At 43.1% G+C, this 24,920-nt stretch overlaps 1 protein-coding gene across 1 annotated transcript in view; it reads left to right on the forward strand.

Moving 5' to 3' along the window:
- Positions 1-5,577: 5,577 nt before the first annotated feature.
- Positions 5,578-24,920, forward strand: part of Lamb4 (laminin subunit beta 4) — a 92,631-nt gene continuing 73,288 nt past the window's right edge. The window contains 12 exon segments of the mRNA XM_087206564.1: positions 5,578-5,746; positions 5,859-6,031; positions 10,884-11,019; positions 13,147-13,220; positions 14,272-14,460; positions 15,211-15,274; positions 15,442-15,656; positions 16,754-16,878; positions 18,701-18,842; positions 18,845-18,878; positions 18,881-18,919; positions 23,591-23,770. Coding sequence (XP_087062690.1) covers positions 5,578-5,746; positions 5,859-6,031; positions 10,884-11,019; positions 13,147-13,220; positions 14,272-14,460; positions 15,211-15,274; positions 15,442-15,656; positions 16,754-16,878; positions 18,701-18,842; positions 18,845-18,878; positions 18,881-18,919; positions 23,591-23,770 — 1,540 coding nt within the window.

Below are 24,920 nucleotides of genomic sequence, written 5' to 3' on the forward strand. Positions count from 1 at the left end.
ACAAAATGATCCTTCACTTTACAAAAAAATTTACTGTACATTTTCTTTAAATGAACAGATCTCCTAAAGTCATTTTAATAATATCCTACCTTTGTATTTTGTGCTTTTTGACTGCATTAATATTCTAAAGATATAAACATCTTTATTCTCTGAAGCAATTCCAACCTATTACTGATATGATCATCTGGCAGTTGAAAACTTCAGCCTAGGAAAGATATTACTGAGTCTATGCTAGGCATAAAATTTTAATTATTTGTGACTTTAGCAATTTTTGGTCAAGTGTTTTAGACTAAAAGTTCATAGTTGCATTGATAATTACAGAAATGATAGTTCAATGTTTCTATGTCCTGAAATATTTTTTCAGAAAAGTACACATGTGATCAAAACAAGTTTGGCCAAGTCAGGTTACAAAGCATGTTAATTCTCTAACACAACCGTGCCAGTAAAAGAGTTCAGGATGCAACTTGTCTAAAAGAATAAATCCCTAGAAGGGAAGTAATCTTAGTTAATCCACATGCAGTTTCAGCAGAAATGTCATACCTGACCTTGTTTTTAAAAATCTCTGTCTAGTGGAGTCCAAACATTTGGAGTTATTTATTTTAGATTCTAGTTCCAGGAAATAAACAATGTAGATTTTAATTTCAATAAAAGGGGAAATGCGCATTAACCATTTTAGGATCTTTTATTATACCATGATTACACACACACACACAAAACCCCAAAAAAAGGTATGATGGTGCTAACTTTCCTTATAAATATTTTAAAGAAAGAGAAAGAAATGTAACCATTTAAAATAACAATCTTTTTTTTTTTTAAACCAGGGATCGAACTCGTCCTTGCGCTTGTGAGGCAGGCAGCAGAACCACTGAGCTAAATCCCCAGCCCCTAAGACAACAATCTTTATAATGATATTAAGCATAAAAAATCCTTGCCCAAATTGCTGTTTAATAAAGTGTGGGAGTGGAGATATTATGTATCATATTCTTAGCTATAAAACTCATAATCTAAAAATGCTTCCTGCCTGATTTTTTAAAAATCATAAAATAACTAGAATAATAGAATTTTTATGTGGAGAACAGTATACATAATACAAAGAACATGATTTTTCCACATCCTATTTTTTGGAAGGCCAGATTTTTTAAAAAATTAGATATAAAAACAAGCCCATGAAAAAAAAATTATTTCTTTATATTTTACAATTAAGAAATCTGAGGAGAAACAAAACTTATTTCACAGCATGGTTCATGGTTTTCGTCTTAGGCCCACCCTTCTCCTGTATACTGAAATAAAGGCTTGGCATAAATGTTCACGTTTCAAGGGAGAGGCCTATAAGACCAACAGGAATAAATCATGCGCATACTGTTTTAGAGGGAGGTTGATTTGGTTCACCATGTAGAAGCCGATGGAGTGGGTTTTTGAGAAAGGACAGTTCTTCGCTTATTTTTTGAAAGTTTAAAATCGCTGTGAGTTCACATGCAGTTGTAAGAAATAATACAGACACCTGTACATCCTGTACACCTTTCACCCAGTCTCCCTTAATGGCAACATCTTGCATGGCTACAGTACAACATCTCAGCCAGAAAATTAACATTGATACAATCCATGGACCTTATTTGAATTTCACCGGTTTTCCATACACTCATATGTGTGTGTGCACTTAATTCTGTGCAAATTTACCACACATATAGATTTGGTGGCCATCCCCACAGTCAAGATACAGGAGTTTTATCACCTCTAGGATGCCTAGTACTTCCTTCACATAGCTGTGGCTGCTTCCCTCCCTGCCTGCCTGCTTTTCTAATCTCTGAAAACCATGGATCTCTTCCTAGTCTCTATAATTTTGTCTTTCAAAAATGGAATATACATGAAATTGTGCATTCTCTAACTTTTTTCCATCAGCACAATCCTTTTGAGAGCCATCTCAGTGGTTGCTGGCCTCACTGCTTACCCATAGTTTGGTCTTCTTGTTGCTAAGTCCTCTTCCGTGGACCACTCTTTGCTTAGCCACTCACATGCTGAGGAACACCTGAGTAATTGCCAGCCTTTTGATGTTTGTATACAGATTTTTGTGTGAACATAAGTTATGATTCCTTTGGCATAACTAACTAACAATACAATTGCTGGATTATAGGATAAGCTTAGTTCTGTAAGAAACTACATACAGTACCATACTTTCCCACGGTGACCATAACACTTGACATTCCCACCAGCTGTACATAAGGGGTCTGGTTTTCCCACACCTCTCAAGTGTCTGGAGTTATCACTACTTTTTATCTTAGTCATTCTGATAGATGTCTAATGATATCTCATTGCTGTTTAGCTTTCCCTAGTGACTAATGATGTTGAACTTCCTTTCATGTCCTTATTTGCCTTCGGTACCTCTTCTTCATTGAAATGTCTCTTTGTGTTGTTTGCCATTTTCTCATTTGACTGGTTTCTCATGTTGAGTTCTGAGAGCTCTTTAAATATTGGAAACGTAATGGCTTTCTCAGATGTGTGGTTTGCAATTCTATTTTCCCAGTCTGTAGCTCACGTTTTCACCTTTTCACAAGGTCGTTCTCAGAGCAAAAGTTCTTTAGTTTTGAAAATGTCCAACTTTCTCTTCTATAGATTATGCTTTTGTCATAAATTCTAAAAATCCTTTGCCTGGCCCTAAGACCCAAAGATTTCCTCTTTTGTCTTACAGCTTTATAGTTTTACATTTATGTCCAAGATCCATTTTGAGTTAATATTTATGCAAGGCATAAATTTGCAGTTGCAGTTTATGTTTTCACTTGTGGATTTCCAATTTCTCTTGCATTTATTGAAAAGGTTGTTTTTCCTCCATTGAACCGCCTTTGCACCTCAAAAATCAGTTGGCCATATTTGCTTGGCTATACTTTTGGGTTCTGTATTCCAGTCTATTGGCCAGAACACATCTGTTTTGCTATGATCACCCTCTTGTGTTTATTGTAGCTACATAGCAAGCTGTAATGTCAGGTCAAGCGGTTCTTTCTCCTTTGTTCTTTTTTTTAAACATTTTTTAGTTATTAAGTCCTGTACTGTTTATGTGAATGCCATTTTATTTCTGCAAATTTACCATGTATATAGTTTGAACTGAAATCAAGAGAGAAACAGTACCTAAATTTTGGCCTCCAGAATCAAGCAAGATTCCAACCCTTCAACTGAATTAGCAATTATACTGTATCATCCTGTTCAAATATACTTTGTAAAAGAAGAGCTACAATTATTTCTATAAATAGCTATCCACAAAATATTAAGCAGACTTTTGTTATTTGTACACTCACTCTAAGTGTATTGACTTTGGAGTTTAGCTCCAGTAAGGTTCTACTTTGTTTTATTCAATCTTTCCAACAATGAACAAATCTATTATTTTATTGCTTGCAAAAATTTAGTATATAACATAATGGAGAAAGTCTTCCAGACAAGAAATAGTTCCAGTTACCCTGCTCCCCCGCACTTATAGAAAGGAAATTTAACAGTTATCTTTACTTAGAGTGATTCAAATATTCTACCATTTGTACATTGATTTTTCTTTGTTACCTTTTTTAACTTCATGATTCTCAAATCTTAGTTTTGGGTACACACATTCATCTACACTGTACTATGTAGGCAATTTATGAAAATTTCCAGAGTAATTTTGATTACATTTGATTTATAGCTTAATTCCCCAAATTTATCTTTACATCCAGTCTCCAAGTAAGACATAGCAACCCACCACTCAGACTGTTTTAGGCTGGAAGATTTAGATTAAATACAAATGTGATTAGCGTTTCCCAAAATATCTTCCTAGTTTTGCATGGAATAATGATCTGAGTTGAATAAAAATGCCCTCCATGAAATGCTAGACTAAGCAACTTTGGAGATATTTGGTTTGCATTTTGATTTTACAGAATGACTTTTTCAGGGGCTATAATGTGCTGGTGTCCAATGTGAATATCCAAGAGAGAGAGCTAGGATGCACTATCTCTCAAATTTATTGTTCTCACATCTTTTTTTGATGGAGAATCGTGCTAATTTAGGGTTCAGTTCAACACATTTTAGAAGCACTTATCTTTAGTCCAAATCTATAATTTGAATAAATTAAATTCAAGAGTCATCACACTTACTGCCACCCGGCAAGCAAAGACAGGACCATTCATCACATGTTACTAAACTAAAAGTTTAGTGCATCTTTGTCCAATCTTAAATAAACATGTAAATGTCCAAATATAGTCATTTGGTTAGATGAGATCGGACATTCAGAGTGGTATGGCTGAGACTATAGTCATTAAGAATGCCTAACTATACCCAGCTATTTTCCAACCTTTACATTTTTTACCACTCTGTGATCTAACCCTGGTTTTATTTCAGATGTGAATGAAGCAATATTTTCCTTATTCAATGCAAATTTTTTCTCAGAGTCAAAGACTTCCTAGGTAATACACAAAGTTAGAAAAATGATGGTTACATTTTTCTAGGTGACTTGATAGCAGAAGGGTTTGCTAGTGGTGTTTTCTTCCTCTGTCTCTAGTGAAAGACCCCTTTGCCTGAATTTATAACCCACAGCCTGGCCAGATCCCCTGCCTAGAGCTTCTGATTCTTTTTGCCATTATAAACAAAAGAAGTTTACATATGACTACCCTGTGGTTGAAATTTCTTGCAGTTAATGGCAGCTGTGTTCTAAGTCACTTAAATTCTCCTTCACCCTTTTGCTACCTATTATCTAGGACATTTTATGTTTTATATTATTTGCTACTCTTGCTATTACTATTTAACAGTAGCTTGGGGGGGGCAGGGATTTAGCTCAGTGGTTCTGCTGCCTGCCTCGCAAGCACAAGGTCCTGAGTTCGATCACCAGTACAAAAATAAAATAAAATTAAATTAAATTAAATTTTTAAAAAATGGAGCATTGATAAAATTTTTTTAAAAAACAAACAGTAGCTTGGTATGCTAAAATTTTAATACACTTATAATTTTTCCAAGGAACTTACCCTTTCTCAAGAACTTAACATTTAAAACAAAATTTTTTTAAAAGCAGTAACTTATAGATATTGTCTCAGAGGCTGTACATGAATAACAAGGTTGAGACTGATGTGCCTGAGACCATGTTGCTCCTTGGGTGATCTTATCTCATGAATGACCAAAGCCCTTCCTGGCAGGTCCACTGGGCAGTATGTGACAAAATGGGCTGTTTGCTATTCATACTAGAACTCTGTCTCTAAAGGAACATGATTTATTCCATGTTGTAGCCGAACCCAACAATCCAGGTATTTAAATGATTCCACTGAATTTGTATATTATAAGGGAAAGTTATTTCTCAAGGATTTCTTCAATTCTCCTATTTTGTACAGATTGGAACCATGGATATAAGAGGTAGGATTTGAATTCTCTGTCCTCCTGTCCATGAATTAGTCATTATTTGTCCTAAAATGAAACATAAAGAAATTCCCAGGGAGGCTGACTCAGGCCAGGTTGCCTTCACGCAGAACAGATGCAGGGATTTGTGTGCAGCTTACTTACTCAGAGTGCTCTTAGGAGCAAGAGGTTGAGGGGATGGACCCAGGCCATGGTCCCAGCTGGAGTTGGCTTAGCCAGATGTCAGAGGAGATGCTGGGCATGGATCACACCATGGAGTTGACAGCAGCCTTTCAGACTCTGTATCTGTCACAGGCTACAGGCTGCCCGGGTGAGGCCAGGGAATTCGGGTGGTGTAATCTCCATCAGGAGTTTGCCACCAGGCTATGGGCACTTGAGCATCCACAAGGTGAGGCTTAGAGAGCCACAGAACTGGTATTAAAAATAAATGCCGTATTCAACTTGACCAGTTTGCTTGTCAGACCTGGTGCTACCCTCGGGCTGCCTTCTGTGCAGCTGATTCTGTTTGTGTTCAGGGTGGCTCGGGTACCTGAAAGCTCAAGATGAATGCGACACAGGTGCCTGTCATCCTGCCCCTGGCGATCTCCTCATGGGCCGCGTTTCCCAGCTCACAGTGTCTTCTACCTGCAGGCTGAACGCAGCCCAGAAGTACTGCATCCCCAGGTACCTGGAGGTGGGTTGGTTCTCAGTTTCCTCGCTGTGATGTTATTTAATTAGTGATGTAGATTTTTCCTGTATACCTGAGGCTACTCGGACAGCAATAAAGGAGACAGTGGTCCTTCCTGAAGTGACATATGTAAAATAATTCAAAGAATGGAGACTCAACTAATCAGAAAACACTTAACTTCTATTCCTTTTACTTTTAGAATTACCCAGAAAAGACTTTTTGCTTCAGGCTTTGAAGAGTATTATTCTAATTCTATTGGTCGACTTAGCTGCCATAGTCTGTCCCATAGAGCAAACATAACTGACGCATTCAGGGAAGGTCTCCAGGCCATCGTGCCAAATACATGACCCCACTGCTCTGCCTTACACAGAGAAAGATGGAGAACTTTGAACTCACTGTACATCAAACTCACACCACTTGGAAGTTGCAGTGTCTCAAAAACCGTAAGTTCCCAAAATGAATGTATTTTTGTCCCCTTTTCCCTGAGAGACCAGTTTATTAAAGGGCAAGTGACTTTTTAGGGTTTTTTCTTCCTGTGTCCTGGCAGCCGAACAAGCATCCAAGGTCATCTGAGTATCATACCTGCTGGAAACAGTGAGGCTACCATGTCCACCCCTTAAATGAGAGGATGTGCAGGAAGGAAATTGGACATAAGCCTAATGCTAGTGGCTCAGGCTTTTCCATGTATTGTTTATTTAAGGCAACTTGTTTAGATCTCAGGGAAATGCTTTGTATTCTAATTGGTTTCTAGTAAAATATGAGGATTATAAATAAGTAGAGACAATACTTGGGTGCTTAGCACTGTTCTAAGTTTGGGAAATACTTATGTAAGAACACGAAGTGTCTACATGTGTCAGGAAATTACATGGTGGAAGTTTCGCTCCTCTCGGCCAGATGGGATGGACGGCTCCTCCAGTGACTTTACAAAGACCAGACCCTCTGGACAAAGGCGTGCTTCTCAGTTCTAACATCAGGAACTTCTGTCTTACTCTTTAACTGTGGTATTTGCTTACTGCTACCATGAGCCAACACTCTGACTGTAATTAGAAATTGATGTGCCTTTATCACAAAGCTACATTACCAAAAATAAAAGTAAATCAAATATCAAAGTAAAGGCTTCTTTTGTTTAGAGAATGGCAGAAATCTTAGAAAGCTTAGAGTCAGGAAGAAAAAAAGTCCTCAAAATATTTTAGGCTAACAAGAGTTACTGGTGAGGATCCCACTACAAATCTAGATAGAAATTCATGCGGGCCGGGGGTTTAGCTCAGCAGCACCTCGCCTGCCTCACAAGCACAAGGTCTTGAGTTCGATCCCCAGTACTGCAAAAAAAAAAAAAAAAGGAAGAAAGAAAAGAAAAGAAATTCATGCACAAAGAGAATGATTTTATCTAAGAAAGAACGGCCAAGCTGAAGATTTTCTTCAAAGCTTCAAAACAACATGGACCTACTGCAATACTCGAGTTGAGATTCTCACATCTAGTGGCCACAACTGAGCATCACTGGGAGCTGCAGCACTGAAGAATAAGCTTCTGGGCCGGGGATTTAGCACAGTGGTTTCACTGCCTGCTGTGCAAGCTCAAGGACCTGAGTTCGATCCCCGGTACCCCAATAAATAGATAGATAGATAGATAGATAGATAGATAGAATAAGCTTCTAAAATGTTGAGAGAAAAATACCCTCTAAGACTTGCAGTTGAATGTCTTCCCCAGTAATTTTCACAGTATGACTGGAAATACTTTTGAGACAGACGAGAAGAACCTGACTCATTTTCCCTGTGCCAGCTGGAGAGGAGCTGTGGCTTGGCAGGCAGCCAGTCCATCCCTCCCCTCAATTCCTTCTGCTCCCACTTTCTCCACAGTGGACCAGGCCAGTTTGCTTCAGCATCCTCCCTGGCTACCAAACCACCATTGTCCACTCCAACATGTGTGCAGCCGGACAGGCAGCCTGACACCCTGCCCCACAGCCGCCACTTCAGATGATACTGTTGCCTTTTGAAGAAAGGAGGGAGCGGCCTGGAATGGTTAAGATCAGGAAGGGAGGGATCTGGGCCTCTTATTGGCAAACCAACATTCACAGCAAGCTTTCAGCCCTGCGCCTCATGGACACAGGCCTCAGCCGCTATCTCAGCAGCGCTTCCCGGGACACCTCTCAGGGTTAGTCTAGGGCCGTCGCCTCCTGTGTACTGGCTCCCTGAGCTGCAGCACAGGCCCTGTTAAAATAGAGACTGGCTTTGGTGATCCTGTAAACCTGCTTGTGATTTATTTCTCGGGTAGTGTAGGTTCCAAAGGTCCTGAAAATCGACTCGGGATTGTTGTCCTGAGTAATGTGGGTAGAGCAGTCATTTCCAAAGAAAGCACAATAAACACTCAGAGCCCCAAGGACCAGCAGTCAACAAAAGCAGCAGCAGAGAGCAGCACCCAGTGGAGCTGACCTACAGTGTCCAGCACAAGCTGGCACCGGAAGGTGGCCGCTGACAGTGGCAGAGACCAGCATGACCTGGCATCATCTGTGACGACAGGACTGCTAGCAGAGCTTCATGTTGTCGATTCACAATTTCTGTCTGAACTGAGCAAAAGAACTGTTATGGCTGTGTCTAGATGGCCCTCAAAGCCTCATGTAGTCATAGGTGGGACTTTTTCAGAGGTGGCTGGATCTAGAGTGTGTGGTGCTAGAACTGATTCGTGGTGCAATGCTAGGCTCAAGGGCACTAGGATAAGGGTGTGAGTGCTGCCCACCCTAAGTAGCCTGGATGAAATATAAGGAAGAGAAAGGGCTGTGGTCGTCCCTCTTGCTTTTGCCACAAACTATTTCTCCTCTGCGATGCCTGTCTGCCACACCACCCTGCCTTGGAGCTGGATGATTATGGACTGAAACCTCTACAGACTGTGAGCTAACTAAACCATTTCCCCTTTAACTTTTGGTGTCTGGTATTTTGTCTCAGCAATGAGAGAAAACCTAGGCTAATTGGCAATACTCTGAAGACCTGACCTCTTTTGAGGAAGTCACAAGGCTTCTGCTGCTCTTCTGTGGCAGGTCTGGGACAAGCCTACTCATATGCAGAATTGATCCAGCATCCGTTGTCTTAATTTCCAAAGAGAATTTTTGTTTTCTTCAACAATAAGGCTTATGGTGGCCCATGATTCTAAAATGCACTGATGATGTGAAACTCTTGAAGGGTTGGTTTACTTTGACAGACTCCAACTGAAATAGTCATTAAAATCATCATGCATTCATTTGACACATTTTATTGAGCAGCTACTATGTGCCAGACACTGCTGTAGATGATAGGGACATAGCAATAAACAAAGTCCTTGTCTGTGTGCAGCTTGAACCCTAATGATAGAGACAGACTATATACCAACAACTACATATTATAGTCTCAAGTAGCAATGAGCATTTAGAAAATATATAAAATACAGAAAGAGATAGAGAAGAGCAAAAGGCTATGGGGTGTGGAGGTGACAGCATTTTAGATAGGGTTAAGGGAAGTCTCTCAGGTTGGCATTTAAATAGCGACCCAAAAGAAGGGGAGGAGCAAGAGACGTGACTATTTGGGAGGGAGAGTAGCTTGTGCCAAGACCCCAGACAGAAGGTGTGGAGAGCGGTGTTAGCCATAGAGGCTCCATGTTGAATCTCACCCTCCATTGTATGGAGCAAGGAGACTATGTTACGAGGAACCGCGTCCTTGCCAGATTAGATGTTTACCTTCAGAAATTGTCCTGGAACATGATGAACGTTTTGTAAACCCGAGAAACAAGAAAGCCCATGAGGGTGGGGAATTTCCAAAGAATTAGAGAACAAGGAAGCAGGTGTCTTTGGATAAGGGTCATGATGAACAACCAAACTCACCTGCGATAAAAGGGGAGGAGAATAAAAAAGCAGCGGCAGTCTCTCTGGGGGGCTCCCGACTCTGTCTCTGCGTCTTTCTTTTTCTTCATCCTCCCTCCCCCATTCAGGTGCTGTTCGACAAGTGACGGCGGGCTCCGTCAAGAAGGGTTCTTGGTGTGCTAGAGAGATCATGAGAAGCCAGTGTACCTGGAACGGAGTAGAAGTGAAGGCAAAGAAGTAGCCCTGGTCACCCTGTGTAGGGCCTGAGGACCTGTGCTGTTGTAGGTAATTTCTGGCACTGAAGACTGTAACAAGCGGTTCCCACTTCCTGATACCTTTGCCCGAAATCTTTAGAGTGCCACAGGTATTAGCCAAGTCACCGTGTGGATCAGTGACAGCCCGCGGACATCTTCACAGAGCCCCTTCAGTTTTACATGCAGCTCAAGTTCACCTTGAAAATCCATCCTAAGTAAAACCAGTTCCAATTCATGAAAAAAATCTTCTTCCGGTCTATGAAATAGGAGGGTGGGGCCTCCGTGCCTGGAGTCCCCAAGTATGACATGATTTTGGCCATGGGAAGTTTTCTACTGAAAGCTGTAAAATCTGGGAGAAAAAGCTACAAATAACCTAATACACAACTGCTTCATTAATTTCTTGCCAAATATTCCATTTTTGGCTAAAGGAAGTAATTCTAGCTTTTAAAAGTACACCCTAAGAATTTTTCTACAGTTTGAAATAACTTTCAGAACATCTCCCTCGTCTCTGAGAAAAAAATTATTTCAATATAAATTTGCATCTTTTTGCCCCAAATGTATAAATTTATAAAACATCTAGGCCATGTTTTAATTTAATTTGGTACTGTATTTAGATACCTACTGATGGAAAATGTGATGTCTTGTTATTTCCTCTGGTTTTTATTTTTGCCTGGATTGAAAGATATAAATACAGTGAACACAGCTTGTTTTTAAATTCAGATCAACAATAAGAAGTTATAGTTCTTTATTTTTAATTTTAATGATAGTATTTTCCAGGGAAAGCAAAAGTGCTTCATCTGTGACTCCTGATTTCCATACAACCCTTACACCCAACCCGACAGCCACACCATCGAGAATGTAATTACAAAGTTTGAACCAGACAGAGAAAAGAAATGGTGGCAATCTGAAAATGGTATGATTAAGTTTTTTCCACTTATTCATTTCTTCCTATTTTAATACAGTGCCTTTCTCCTTGCATGGCTCTAACAGTGTTACAGCAAGATATTACCCACCAAGAATGAGGCGTTTCATATAAGATCGATTTATCTTCATTTTTAAGAAAGACTATTTTCCTTTAGAGAAGTTAAAGTGTATTTTCAGCACTTACCTCAGAACATTTTATTCTTTCCATGTGAGTAAAGAAAATGTCTTTTTGTTCTTTATACATTTTTTAAAACTTTATGAAGTATTGGTAAATTAAGCCTAATACAAAACACACTGATGTAAACAGAGTAACTAGGGCCAGGGGTTTAGCTCAGTGGCACCGCACCTGCCTCGCAAGCGCAAGGTCCCAAGTTCGATTCCCAGTACCCAAAAATAATTAATTAATTAATTAATTAATAGAGTAACTAATACCAAGGGAAGTGTGAGAATTAGCACCAGGCACTTTGTCCTTCTCGGTGCATGAAGAGAGGAAGAGAGAGAAAGGACATTTTGATACATAGTGCAAGCCAACAGTTTTAATACAAAAACTGAATTGAAAGGATAATTGGCTACTGGCTGAGGTTCTTGCCTTCCCGAATGCAGGCCCTTCTCTCTTCACGCAGTTGTGATCTGGACCCCACACCGGCCATGACCATCTGTGTGTCTTCAGTGCCCACTGAGTGTGGCCCCGAAGAGGGATTCCTCTTGTCCCACCCCTGGCCCCAGCCTTTCCTGCCCCAAATAAAGAGCCGGCCTCCCTCCCTCACGCTGGCCCCCATCAACACTGGCCTGGGACCCTTCCCCTTTTCCTTGGCCGCAAAATGATTCCATTCGGCAACCTCTATCTTGTTCTTTGGGCTCTAATTTCTGTTTTCTTCAGACTTCTAAATAGGTCTTTGTTAGGGTCCTAAGCCATTAGAGCAAAGAGTGGGCATAGCCACACCCTATAAACAGCTTAGGGCAGGCATGATGCAAGGCTGTTTCACTTTGCAGTCCACTCACATGCGTGACTGTGTCTGCTTGATGCCATTTCATCATGGACCCTGGTTATCACCTCGAGTTCACACTCCTTCAGGAATGGAGGGGATTTTGCCGCAGCCCCCTCTGCAGTGATGAATGGTGCCCTTTTTGCTCATCAGCTCTTCTGACCCACATGTTCAGCATTTATTCCACTGCTCCTCCCTCTGTCACAGCCGACTGTGCAGACCTGGGGGTGACAACTGAGCACTCTGTGGGGGTCTCCTCTAGACAGGGATCGGAGCCCTTGGTGCAAAGCCTGGAAGCTCAGCAGTATATGATTCCGAGTCTCTCATCTCAGAGCTCTCAGTAACCCCAGAGTCACACTGTCCCATTTTGCGGACTGTACCTCACGCGGTTTCTGACCACTCAAAGCCAAACTGAGCCAATCTAAACTGAGACGTGCGTCACTCTACAACCGTCTTGGATTTCCAAGATGGAATCTAGGGGAAAAGTTACACTAAAGTATTGGAAATAATGATAACATGTTTTATATTTTGGCTTAAGTATATTATTAAAAATAATTTTACCCACTCCTTTTATTTTTAAAATACAGCTGCTAGACAATTTCAGATTGCATCTATGGCTTCTATTCTGGCTCTGTTGGTCAGTTGTGTCTTGAGAGCTCTGGGTTCCATCATGGCCAGGCTGGGGTGATGCTTCTAGTCGCTGCTAGAGGTGGATTGCGGCTAACTAGCTCAGCGTATGGTCCCCACTCCAAGGGGAATACTCCAAGCTGTGTCTCCCAACAAGAGGCAAAATTCTAGCTCCAGTGACTTAACAGCCGTTGGGAGAAAAAAGCGTGTTGATTTCCGTGTGCTCTGGGTTGCTAGTTCCTGCTCAGGAGCTTTCACCCACAGGACATGGCCTGGCACTCCCTTGGCGGTAGTAATTCTGCCGCACAGTGGCCATGTGTATTGGCACCAACATGCAAATGCAGATACTCAGGCATAGATTCGGACACAGAGCAGCCCAGACTGGGAAAGGGTGTTGAGCACCAGCCATGTGATTTCAGTACAGATAAACTACAGCAGGGGTAACATGAGGAACAGGGTGCTCTCAAAATCATTGATTGTCTTCTTTCTGGAATTTTCTTCAGGTATTGATCACGTGAGCATCAGGTTGGACCTAGAGGCGCTATTCCAGTTCAGCCACCTTATACTGACCTTTAAGGTACAGATGCACAGGCCCCCCCGACTCCTTTACGTACCTCCAGAAATACTCTGTGTTACCCAGGGACTCCTCTTCCTGGCTTCCTTACAGAGAACAAAAAGTGATACATGTAGATTCAAGTTTTGTCACCTAGGTTTTGTTCCTGAATGAATTTTTAATGAAAACATTGCTTGCTGATCAATGACTACATGATTAATTTTTTAAAAAAGACTTAGAAGACAGAATAAAGGTAAATCCAAAGTACTGGGGAGACAGGGACCACAAGAACTGGAAAGATAGTTTTCAGGAGAAAAAGACAAGAAATTATTTGAGGAAATATGGAAAGGTAGTGATCAAAAGGCAAAGAAAAAATTAACCTTTAGGTTACTCATGAGCAAATCATTGCGCTAGTCTTTCATAATCATGCACCAAAATTCTACTTTGATGATAGACCTGCTGCCAGTTCTGGAAGAAAAAAAAAAGGATGCAAAATGTAAAATAGTCAAAAAAGAAAAAACAAAAAAAGAATACTAGTCTTTGTCCCAGAAGAATTTACCACCTCTCATGGATACAAACACAGAAGCAGAAAATGATAATATAAAGTGATAAGTTCAGAAGTAGAGGTATGATTGGAATGCTTGGAAACATAATTGAAGAAAATATATATGCTCTAGGGAATCAGGATAAACTCCGTGAATAGATCGTGATGGATGTAGAACAATTTGCCTAAAGAAAGGCATCCTTGGCAAAGAGGCACAAGCAAGCTGGTGTAAAGTATTAATTACATTAGCTTTTCTATTTATATGCCAGCTTTCTTCAGTTACTAGGTCACACAGCCATAATATTTTCAAAACTGTAATTAGATTTTTTTGGACAAAGTATATACTTGTAAATTCTCACCCATTTATTGGTGTGAGAGCTAGCTGTGTTTACCATATAGCGACATATAGTGATTTTAAAGGATATACTGAAAGTTTACAGATGGAACTATAAAATGAAAATATTCACTCTGAAATGGATGGTAAAATTTGGCTTTGTGGACCATTACAAGTTCTACTCATTATTTTTGTAGTCTTTTCGGCCTGCTGCAATGTTAGTGGAACATTCCATGGACTTCGGACACACCTGGAAAGCACTGAAGTACTTCGCACAAGACTGCACTGCCTCCTTTCCTGAGGTCCCACCTGGACAGGCCCAGGGAGTCGGAGACCTTGTTTGTGACTCCAGATACTCAGATATTGAGCCTTCAACAGGTGGTGAGGTAGCATTTCCTTCCTTGGATTTCTTTTATGTAAATTAAACTTTTTACAGTGTGATCTACTTAAATTTAAAAAGAAAATAGGTTATATTTACCAAAATGTCACTTGAGCTGCTGATTTTTAAAAAATGAACATGTCCCAGTGGAATGAGTCCGGAACAGTAAAGAACTCCCTATCAAAGAGGCACTGTATTGTCAGCCCAGCTGAGGGAGATGGGCTCAAATGGCCCCGGGCCCCCTGAGGTAGAAACGCCTGCCCCTAACCCTTGCAAAAGAGCCACATAGCCCAGCAGCTCCCCTGCATCAGCTGTCTCAGCCCTGGGCTCCTCCGCAAACCACTGCCCAGGTGGACTCTCCAGGAATTTCCTCCAAGCAAAGCTGGGGCCTGCGGAGGGCCAGGGTGGGAGCAGGATTGGGGGGCACTGTTTTACCAGGTGGAGCAGAAAGAATCGGTGAAGAAGGCAGCCCCACAATGCCCCGCCAGGGCCCAGTTGACGACAGCTTGCTCCGTCATCCCACTCCAGCTTCACCAATGGCACCAACACTCCGTGTGCACAGAAAGGGCCGGGCACCACTGAGGCGTGCCTTGCGCTCATCTTTGTTCTTAGTGCCCAGTGGTAGTCTGCATCCTATTCCAGCTGGGAGGCAATGGCTCAGCCTTCTTGCCAGGGTCAAGATCTCTTCTTTAAGAGAAAATTAGACAATTATATTTTGAGATAACATTGCATAAATTTACCTACATTCGTCTTACAGGTTGTTTTAAAAGTTTTGGATCCCCGCTTTGAAATAGAAAGCCCTTACAGCCCCTAAATCCAGGGTAAGAATTGTTTTTTATTTTTCAGATCCTTTTTTTTTTTTTTTTTGATTGCCTGGTGAGAGTATTCCCTGTGGTTTCATTTCTATAGAGGGCTAAGGGCACATCAGACAAGGTGAACCAAGGCCGCTGATATGCTCTTTCACTCACCGCTTCCTTTTCCTCTCTAGACCTCGTGACACTGACAAGCCTGAGGATAAACTTTACCAAACTCCACACCCTTGGGGATACTTTATTTGGAAGGGAGCAAAACGACTCCCTGGATAAATACTACTACGCGCTGTACAAGATGGTTGTTCGGGGGAGCTGTTTCTGCAATGGCCACGCCAGTGGATGTGGCCCACTGCAGAAGGCTCGGGGAGACCCTTCCAGCCCTGCGGGAATGGTGAGTTCCTCACCAAAGGACCAGTCGGTCCTCCTTCCGGCTCCACTGTCCCGGTGCTGAGCAGAGACAGAGATCAGCAAATCCCAGGGCCTGGCAGGTGTCATTCCACCTTTGCAAAAGGCCACCTGGGCCACTTAACTTCTCTAGCCAGAGATTCTTGTGCATTATGTCACCCAGGGGCATCACTGAAGTCATGAGCAGAATTTATAATTTATGACTTCAAGGTACCCTGAAGTACCCTTGTTCTGTTTTTGTTCATTCATTTCTTATGGAATGGAAATTTGATGGGAGAGAACTATAATCTCATGTTCATTCTCTCACTGAAAAAAAAAATTGATTGAATGGGTGTTGAGTGCAAAACTCCATACTCAATGCTAAAGCCCTTCAGTAATATCTGATATTGTAGAAATGGCCAATCCTAGTGACGTTCTTACACTCTGAAGGAGCATGTCTTAATTCTGCAGAGCTTTTTCACTCTGGGGACTGGTGTCAAAAGGCTGATATGATAGAAGAGTAGTTGGTGGTGGTGTAGTTTCTGGGCTGAGGATGGAGCTCAGGGTTTCAAGGGTGCCGGGCAAACACTGCAGCTGAGCTCCATACCCAGCCCAGCAACTGTACATTTTTATGCACGGCCGCAGGGGTGTCCACTAAATAATTGGAAATGGCTAGGCACAATCCCATCAGGGTTGCTGGGAGGCCACGGCACCTTCCACACAGCCCCCTCTCTACTCTTTGAATGTGGGCCGTTGACACCATTGTGTGAAAGCCCTAGAGGACCTCGTGTCTTCCTCTAGCTTCTCCCTAACTCCGTTTCCCCTGTGCTCCTAACCCCGCCCCCCAGACAACCTCTCCCCATCCTGGCACTCATTTTACTGAGGGCTACAAGGTGCCTCCCTGAAATTAGAATACGAAAAAGCCCCCAAAGTATTGTAAGTGTACTCTGAATCTGCAGACTTTAAAGGCTGGGTAAGCAAGTAACAGGAGAGTCGCCACGTGTGTTGTGACCAGCAGGGGGAGCTAAGGGAGGAGGGGACCTGCGGCCTGACGGGCCTGGGGGCCTGGCTCGCGAGAGTGACACTGTGTATCGCACAATGCAGGTCCGCGGCCGCCGTGTCCGTCAGCACAACACCGCCGGCCCCCACGGCGAGCGCTGCGAGGACTTCTTCCAGGACGCTCCTTGCAGGCCCGCCGTGGGCCCTGGGGACAGCGTCTGCCGACAAGGGTGAACACGCGTGCCCTGGGCTCCTCACTCTGCAAACGTGTAGCTCAAGTCTAGGGCTCTGACTGGGCCGCTGGAATGACCCGGGGGTCTGGGGACAGAGGGCTCTCCCGGGGCGCGATCCCCGTTCCTCGGGTTTTTGCCCTCACCCTGGCGGGGGAAGCCAGAGTGGGATGAGCCTGAGGCAAAGCCGAAGATCCCCCCAAAACGGAGAAGTCAGGTCTGCCAAGAACGAGATGTCAAAAACAAAAGTAGCGCGCAACAGAGGTTTATTCGGGAGAAGGCGAAGGCAGAGACAAATCGTCCCGAGACAAAGGACTGGGCAGGGAGAAGTTCAAGTGGTGCCCTTGCTCTACCAGACTTAAAGGGGTTCTTAGCCAATCAGGGTCTGAGCGTTTGTTTAGGGGTCCTGGGGTCTTCACTGATTGGCACATTCTAGGCCAGTCAGGGTCTTAGCTTTTGTTGCTGGCTTGAGCTGTTGCTGGGGTGAGCATGGGCTTTGGGGAACTTTCCAGTGAATGCAAGCAGGTCCCTCCCTAAAGACAACGGTTCTACACCTGCAAAGGTTTCCCAAGGGGCAATTTCCAGTAAGCAGGTGGTCACTTCTATAGCCGCCTGCCTCGTGGGCCATGCGGTCAGCCACTTCATGTCCCTAGTCCCCTCTCACTGTCCCTACCCAACTGCTGACGCCGCGGTCTCTCCGGTGCGCTCATGGAGCAGAATCACCAGCTTCTCAGAGCGCACCACGGTGTCACTGGGCACACTGAGGAAAGGCAGAGCTTTGTGATGGCAAAATAACCGGGGGCAGTGTGACCCCGGGATCTGATGAACACTGGATTGGGGCCCAAGATCGCAGCGGTCTTGCTGAATGCGGCTTTCAAGCGCAGGTACACAGGAGAAGAGGAGGGCAGGATTGAGTTTAGCAGGCCACTGTAATTTTTTACAAATTATTTAAGTCAATAAGGCGTCATTTTCATTTTTGTTAACATTTTTGCTGCCTCTGAATTTTGATGAACTTCCAAACAATCTCGTTATTTAGTCTCTTTTCCCGGATTTAAGAAAAACAGGACTTGAAGGAATGAAAGGTCCCTAGAAGAGGCCTCATGAAGAAACCCCATGTGTGACAGTCGTAGTCCACAAGACCCAACAACATGAATGGGAGCTGAGGCTGTCTGGGGGAAGGGGACCCAGGACAGAGCACAGACGGCCCCAGCTGAGATCAAACACCCTGCAGCCGCCCTGCCAGCGCTCTGTCCCCCAGAAGGGCAGGACAGGCTCAGCTCCAGCCACCACCACCCCCTGCATGCACAACATTCCAGGTTAAAATATTTCAACGTACAAAGCTTAAGTCGGTGGAGGTATTCTTTACAGTTCCCCACTATCCATACTGTGCTCTGGCTTCTAAATCATCTAAGTGGTTTGCTTTAGTTTGCAATTTTTTTTTCTTTTTTTTCCTTTTTTTTTTGGTACCAGAGATGGGACTAAGGACCTTGCGCTTGTGAGACAGGCGGCGGAACCACTGAGCTAAATCCCCGGGCCCTGTTGGTTTGTTTTTGAGGCAGGGTCTCACTAGCTGGCTCAGGCTGGTCTTGAACTCAATGTTCAATGCTCCTGCCTCACCCTCCAGAATCCGGGAATTGCTTGCATATGCCACCAGGCCCAGCTCTGTTTGCACGTTTTAAAAAACCTGCACATTAACATTTAGAGAACGCATTTTATAGCAAACGTAGGAGCCCAAGTGCTGCGGGCCCCTGCGCAGGCGGCATCTCTGCGGAGGGCGAGTGGGCGCATCCTCCTCCCAGGCCTTGGCGCGTCTCGCACTCAGAGCTCTCCTCTCCTTCGCAGCCTGTCACTGCAACGGCCACTCGGACCGCTGTCACTTCGACCCGGCCGCGTACCTGGCCAGCAGCGGCGTGAGCAGCGGCGTGTGTGAGAGCTGCGCACACCACACCGAGAGCGCACACTGCGAGCGCCGCGGGAGCGCTGCCGGCCGCGCTTCTACCGGGACCTTGCAGGGCCGCCTCCCACCCGCGCGCCTGCCTGCGTGAGTCCGCGGCTGGGGGCGGGGGCAGGGGGTGGTAAATGAAATAGTCCAAGCGCATGCAAAGCAATAGAGAATAATATAATAAGCCCCCCCATCCCACCGCGACTTCTATCAAAATCTGATAACTACGGGCCGGGGATTTAGCTCAGTGGTTCTGGCGCCTGCCTCGCAAGCTGAGGACACGAGTTCGATCCCTGGTACCAAAAAAAAAAAAAAAAAATTGAATCTGGTAATTTACCCTGTTGCCTTTGGCCCCTTCTTTAAAAAACAACAGACGTTGGCCGGGGATTTAGCTCAGTGGTTCCGCCGCCTGCCTTGCAAGCGTAAGGACCTGAGTTTAATCCCCGGTACAAAAAATAAAAATAAAAAATAAAAAACAACAGACACAATTCACACCCCATGTACACTTCCATCCTATTTATTTACCCTCCTTCCTGGGGGGTAAATACTAATATATTTGGTGTTTGTTATTTATCATTGCCACGCTTGCTTTTTAGACTTTTTTTGGTACTGAATATTGAACCCAGAACCTTCACACTAAGCTACATCCCTAGCCCTTTTTTTATTTTATATTTTGATACAGGGTCTCCCTAAGTCCCTAAATTACCCAGGCTGGGCTGGAACGTGCAGTCTTCCTGCCTCAGCCTGTGTATTACAGGTATGGGCTTAGTTTACACTTTCATCTGTGTCTTTATCCATAAACAATATATGTTGGCGTGTTTTCGAATAATGACGATGTTGGGTAAAGGATACCTTGCCATTTGAGTTCTTCAGGAACTTGAGTATTTCATTCAACATTTTTTAATGTGTCCATATCCAGTAGTTCATCCATATTAATTCCTGCATAAAATCCCTTCCTTCAAGTATGATGAAATGCATTTGTCCCCTTTCCTTCTGATGCAGCACAATCCAGTCATATCTGCCGTGTGCGCATAGGCAGGCTGTCCCTCATAAACATAAGTAGGAGTGGAATTTCTGGCCCGTGGGGTTTGCGTTTTTTCAAATTGATTAGACAATGCAGAATCGCCCCAGAGTGGCGTCAGCTCACCAAGGCAAGAGCTCCTGTGCTCTGTGTCCTTGCCAGCACTTGGTTTTCTCAAGCTATAGTTTTTGCTAATCTAGGTTTGGTCACACTTTTGCTTTGCTAATGAAGTGATATCACTGTGTGAATTTGCATTTCTCTACAGAACTGAGGCTAAAATGAGGCAAGCAAAGCACTGAGTCCCCAAATTTAAGGCAGCACTCACTGTCAGGGTCATGTAAGTGCAGGACTGACAGTTACCACTTGCAAGAACCTAAACGAAAACCTCCTTACAGTTTGTACCCTTGGCATCTCACTCAACTCGCGTTAGTCCCATCATTGCCGTATGATGCTGTCTAGATAAAACCCCAAGCTGACTTTACACACCAGTGTCAACGATTGGCCCTAAGGTCTCACTCTCCTTCCTTATAAACACACAGGTTAGCCTGTTACTGTTCCATGGATACTGCACACCTAGGGAGTGTATGCCACAGGCAAGGAGCACTGAGTTTGGAGGATCCCTTGCTTTTATAGCAAGTGGAGAAAGCCAACTCTTGACCAGGGAAGATGTTACCATATGCCCCAAGTTGCTTGCTGCAAATGCAGCTCTGAGACAGGCCCGGTAAAGAGCAAGCAGGACCTCGCATCATTGGCACACTCCGTAGAGACGTTCAGGATGCCCAGGACCCACGGAGAGTTGCCTCCCCCGGTACCCAGAAATCCAGCTTCTCAGGCTCTCTCATTAAAGCAAGGGAGGGAGGAGCTGCTATGAAATCATAACTTCAGACTTTCTGTAATCCTAATAAAACAAAAAGTCTACACAAGTCATTCAGGGGCACCTGGATACCATGTCATAGGTTTCAAGCTTTAAGTGAACATAGTATAGAAAAAGCATCAATAAAGGGTTTTGCTCAGTGGGCACCAGCATAAAATTTGACATTACAAGACCTGTTCAAAATTGATAGGAAAGCCAGGTATGGTGGTACAGGCCTGCAATGCCAGCACTCAAGAGGCAGTGGCAAGAGGATTGCCACGAGTTCGAGGCCAGCCTGAACAATATCAAAAGACCCTGTCTCAAAAATGATATGAAAAACTGGACTCTCATAAAACACTTATGAGAGCAAAATCCTATCGGTTTTTATCACAATCTGTAGTCATACACATACACCCCCACTTGTTTTTATTAATGTTTTTTTCTTTTGGGGGCGTACCAGGGATCAAACTCAGGACCTTGCACCTTCAAGGCAGACTCGGGGCTGCTGAGCTAAATCCCTGGCCCTTTTGTTGATTTTTTTTATATCTATGTATTTATAGAAGATTCAGTTGCTGTCTGGGCAGAATCAGGGAAATACAATGTTTTTAAACAGATCATCTAGGAAAATAGAGATTTGGAAATAATAAACTAAATGTTTCAAACTTACCAACCAAGGTCTTGTTCCTTCAGAACAACTTAGTATTATCTTAGTGGTACTTTTGAAAGAAAAAAACAAACAAACAGGGAAAGAACATTGGTAACCCTGATCGGAAATTAAGAAGTCATTCATTATAAACATGGAGGGCCGGGGATTTAGCTCAGTGGTTCCACCACCTGCCTTGCAAGCGCAAGGACCCAAGTTGGATCCCTGGTACCAAAAACAAAACAAAAAAATAAACATGGAATTGTTTTTCCGTGAGAGGCAGATGAAGAGCTTGTAACAGATATCCATCATGAGACTCCCCAGCCTCTTCCAGGTGACCGAAACGCACATTTATTGTGTAGAGCTCTCAGATAAATTCTAAGTTGTCCTTGTTTGAACCCAAATATTTATGTAAATAGACTCCAGGCATAAACATTTGCGAATTTTAAAGTCTACATAAGATACTCTTAAATGCGATACAGAAAGAAAATATTTAGTAAACAACCACTACAAATAAAAGTTTGTTAGAATCAAATTGTGTGGCAGCAGGAAGTTTTATTGGAGTTGCAGAGGCTGTGACATAGTTATTTCAGAGTAAAGTCACTGTCCACTCACTTGGTCCCAAAGGCTGCTTCTGTGCATAATTAAATTATTCTCTGGAACTCAGTGCTCACCCTGTGGAGTGTCTCCTAAATAAAGCTGAGGTTTGTTTATTGTTTTTTTTTCTTTTAGCCATTTCTGAAATGAATTTGGATTTGTCCTTCCTTTCTGGAAGTAACTGAATTTAATTAGAAGAAAATAATGGGTTTTTTCCCCTCCAAACTAAACAGAACCCAATGCTGTTTTTCCATAGCAAGATTTTATCACCAGTCAAAATCCAGTAGCAAACAATGAGAACTTGGAAGATTCTGCCAGACAACGAGGCCTTTGCTTCAGTGACACCAAGCAACTGGTTTGACTGGATTTTTTCCACTGAACTCAGGAGCCTAAATGGTTTCTACATAGACAGAGCTTTACCCTGGAGGGTTTTGTTTTTGTTAATGCTAAGCAAACATGTACAAATGTGAACAAGGTTATTCTTTAAAGTGAAGATGTTCACTTTTTATGTTTATTGCATTCTTTAAAAGAGGAACCTCTTGGAAACCCAACAGCACAAAGGTACAAGAGACTTTGGTGGTCGCCAGTGCCTATCATCATGCTTGTCCTCTGTCCCAGAGCCATGAGTGCAAGTTCAGCATCTACCTGGACACCTTCAATAAGAAAGGAACCCCACTCTATCGGGCAGCCCTGTCTGTTAGTGAGCGCCTTCTTATATCCAGTCAAAGTCCACCTTCTGTAACTTCTCCCCTCCTGCCCTTGACCTACCCGCTGGAGTTATTCACACTGTCAGCATCCCTTTTCATACACACTCCTTTCTTGCATTGTTCAAATTTCCACTAAAAAAGAAAAAAATCACTACTTTTGTTTCTCCTTTGCTACAGATGTCTGCTTATTCTATTGTCCAAATCTCTTCATTCAAGCTTTGCCTCCCCAGCAGATTTCTAAAAAGGACACACAAGGGTATGAGTCCTTCCCAGTGGTCCCTTGCTTTCTTTTTTGGAGGTGTTCCAGAAAAAAAAAATCCAAAAGAATGATATGCTTTCATTGCGGTATATTTTGTCCATGATGAAGAAGAGCAGACTTAGCTTTTAACCCTGTTTCAGAGATTTGGTGGACCTCCTACGTGACTGCTTTCGTATGGCTCTTGCGATAAGACAAATCCGTCATCGCAACATTCCACTCTTACTTGTCTCTTGACCTTTTCTTAACCTTTAGTCTTTTTCTTCTTTAATCCATTTTTCACTGAGTTGAAATTTACACAACATAAAAGTTACCATTTGATCGTTAGGCACAATGTTGTGGGACGACTACATCTATGAAAATTAGTTCCAAAGCGAAAATTAATTTTCATTCACCCCCAAAAGAATGAATCCATTCTTAACATTCAGTTTTCAAAATAACAGGCTTTCTGTGATCCTCTGACTTTATAATCATTTAAGTCTTTTCAAGATAAATGTATGGAATTATCTGACATTTTCCAATACCAGAAATCTGGGAGACATTCTAAACAGCTTTGTCTGTTAATCTAATGATGTAAACATATTTAATTATTTAACTGAAGTGAAATAGTTCTAGCATGGGTAAAATGCTGTGCTTATATTTCAGTTTTTACAGTTTGCAGTTAACTAAGAATCTGCATCTCTCTGACCCCAGCCTGTGAGTGCGACGCTGATGGGAACGTGTCTGGCGGCATTTGTGTGAGCCACTCTGAGCCTGTCTCGAGCGCTGTGGCCAGCCAGTGCTTGTGTAAGGAGAACGTGCAAGGAGCCAAGTGTGACCAGTGCAAAGGCAACCACTACGGACTGAGCGCCTCAGGCCCCCGGGGCTGCCAGCGTGAGTCCTCAGGGCTGGCCCACCAACTGGGGTGAGCTTTAGAGCTGATGTTGTCACCCTCAGCCCTTAAAGTCTTTAATTGCAGACACCTAAAGAGTCCTACCAGCCCCCGAGTCTTCTAAGTGGTACAATACCTACCACAAATTCTAGCAAGTTAGGAGATAGCTTTTGTCCGTGGTTTACTAAATTTAGCAGAAGTGACCAGCAGGGGCGAGTTCCTCCTCCTGGACCAAGGCGGGGCGGGGGGTGGCAAAGAAATTTAATGCCGGGGCCGGGGATTTAGCTCTGTGGTTTCGCCGCCTGTTACGCAAGCTCGAGGACCCGAGTTCAATCCCTGGCACACACACACACAAAAAAATCATATATATATATATATATATATATATATATATATATATATATATAAAAAAATTTAATGCCAAATGGCAAAACCTCTAAGAAAATGGCCTCCACTACTCCACTAATGGACTCTTTACAGATTTATTATCTCATGTGATGTGCATTGTGATGGCTTCTTGGGTCATTTTCAAGACACAATTTTGGGGGTTTTATTTTTTAAATTATTTATCCTTTTGCTCTCACACCCCTCCTCATACGGATTCAGGAATTCTCTGACAAAGAAAGGGAAGAAATTAAAGAAGTAAGGGAGGGGTCAAGGGGAAACAACGGCAGCAGTTTTCTGGGGCCAAGTGGGCCTCCCGTGGGTTTAGGGTCCACGGAAGTTTAGAGCTGCTTAGGGCCTCCCAGAGCTGTGGGGTCCTCAGGGAGTCTAGGTAAACGACTTCCATTTGATTACTGCATTATGCTCTGTATTTTTGTCCATCGAAGGAGCTGTGGGCTATTTGCATTTTTAGAAAGCAACTGACTGAATCTTTCTGTCATAAAGTGCTCTTCTCAGGTGTGATGGCAAAATTAAATGTTATAAAGTGAATTTTGTAATCAGAACAACTTTCCATCACAGCATGTAACACTCCTGGTGTCTCCCTGGTTCACTGGCTAACATGATGTCCTATGAGATCAGGCTGAACACTGGTTTTTTTGTGACTCTCTGTGTGTGTTTGTGTGCATGTGCACGTGCATGTGTGCGGATGATAGAGAGAGATTTATTGACAAGTAATTCACATACCATTCAATTTACTCTTTCAAGAGT

The sequence above is a fragment of the Heterocephalus glaber genome, unplaced genomic scaffold, assembly GCF_053883595.1.
Source record: "Heterocephalus glaber isolate CG9 unplaced genomic scaffold, H.glaber_assembly_v1.0 deba00000676, whole genome shotgun sequence".
Classification (NCBI taxonomy): Eukaryota; Metazoa; Chordata; class Mammalia; order Rodentia; family Bathyergidae; genus Heterocephalus; species Heterocephalus glaber.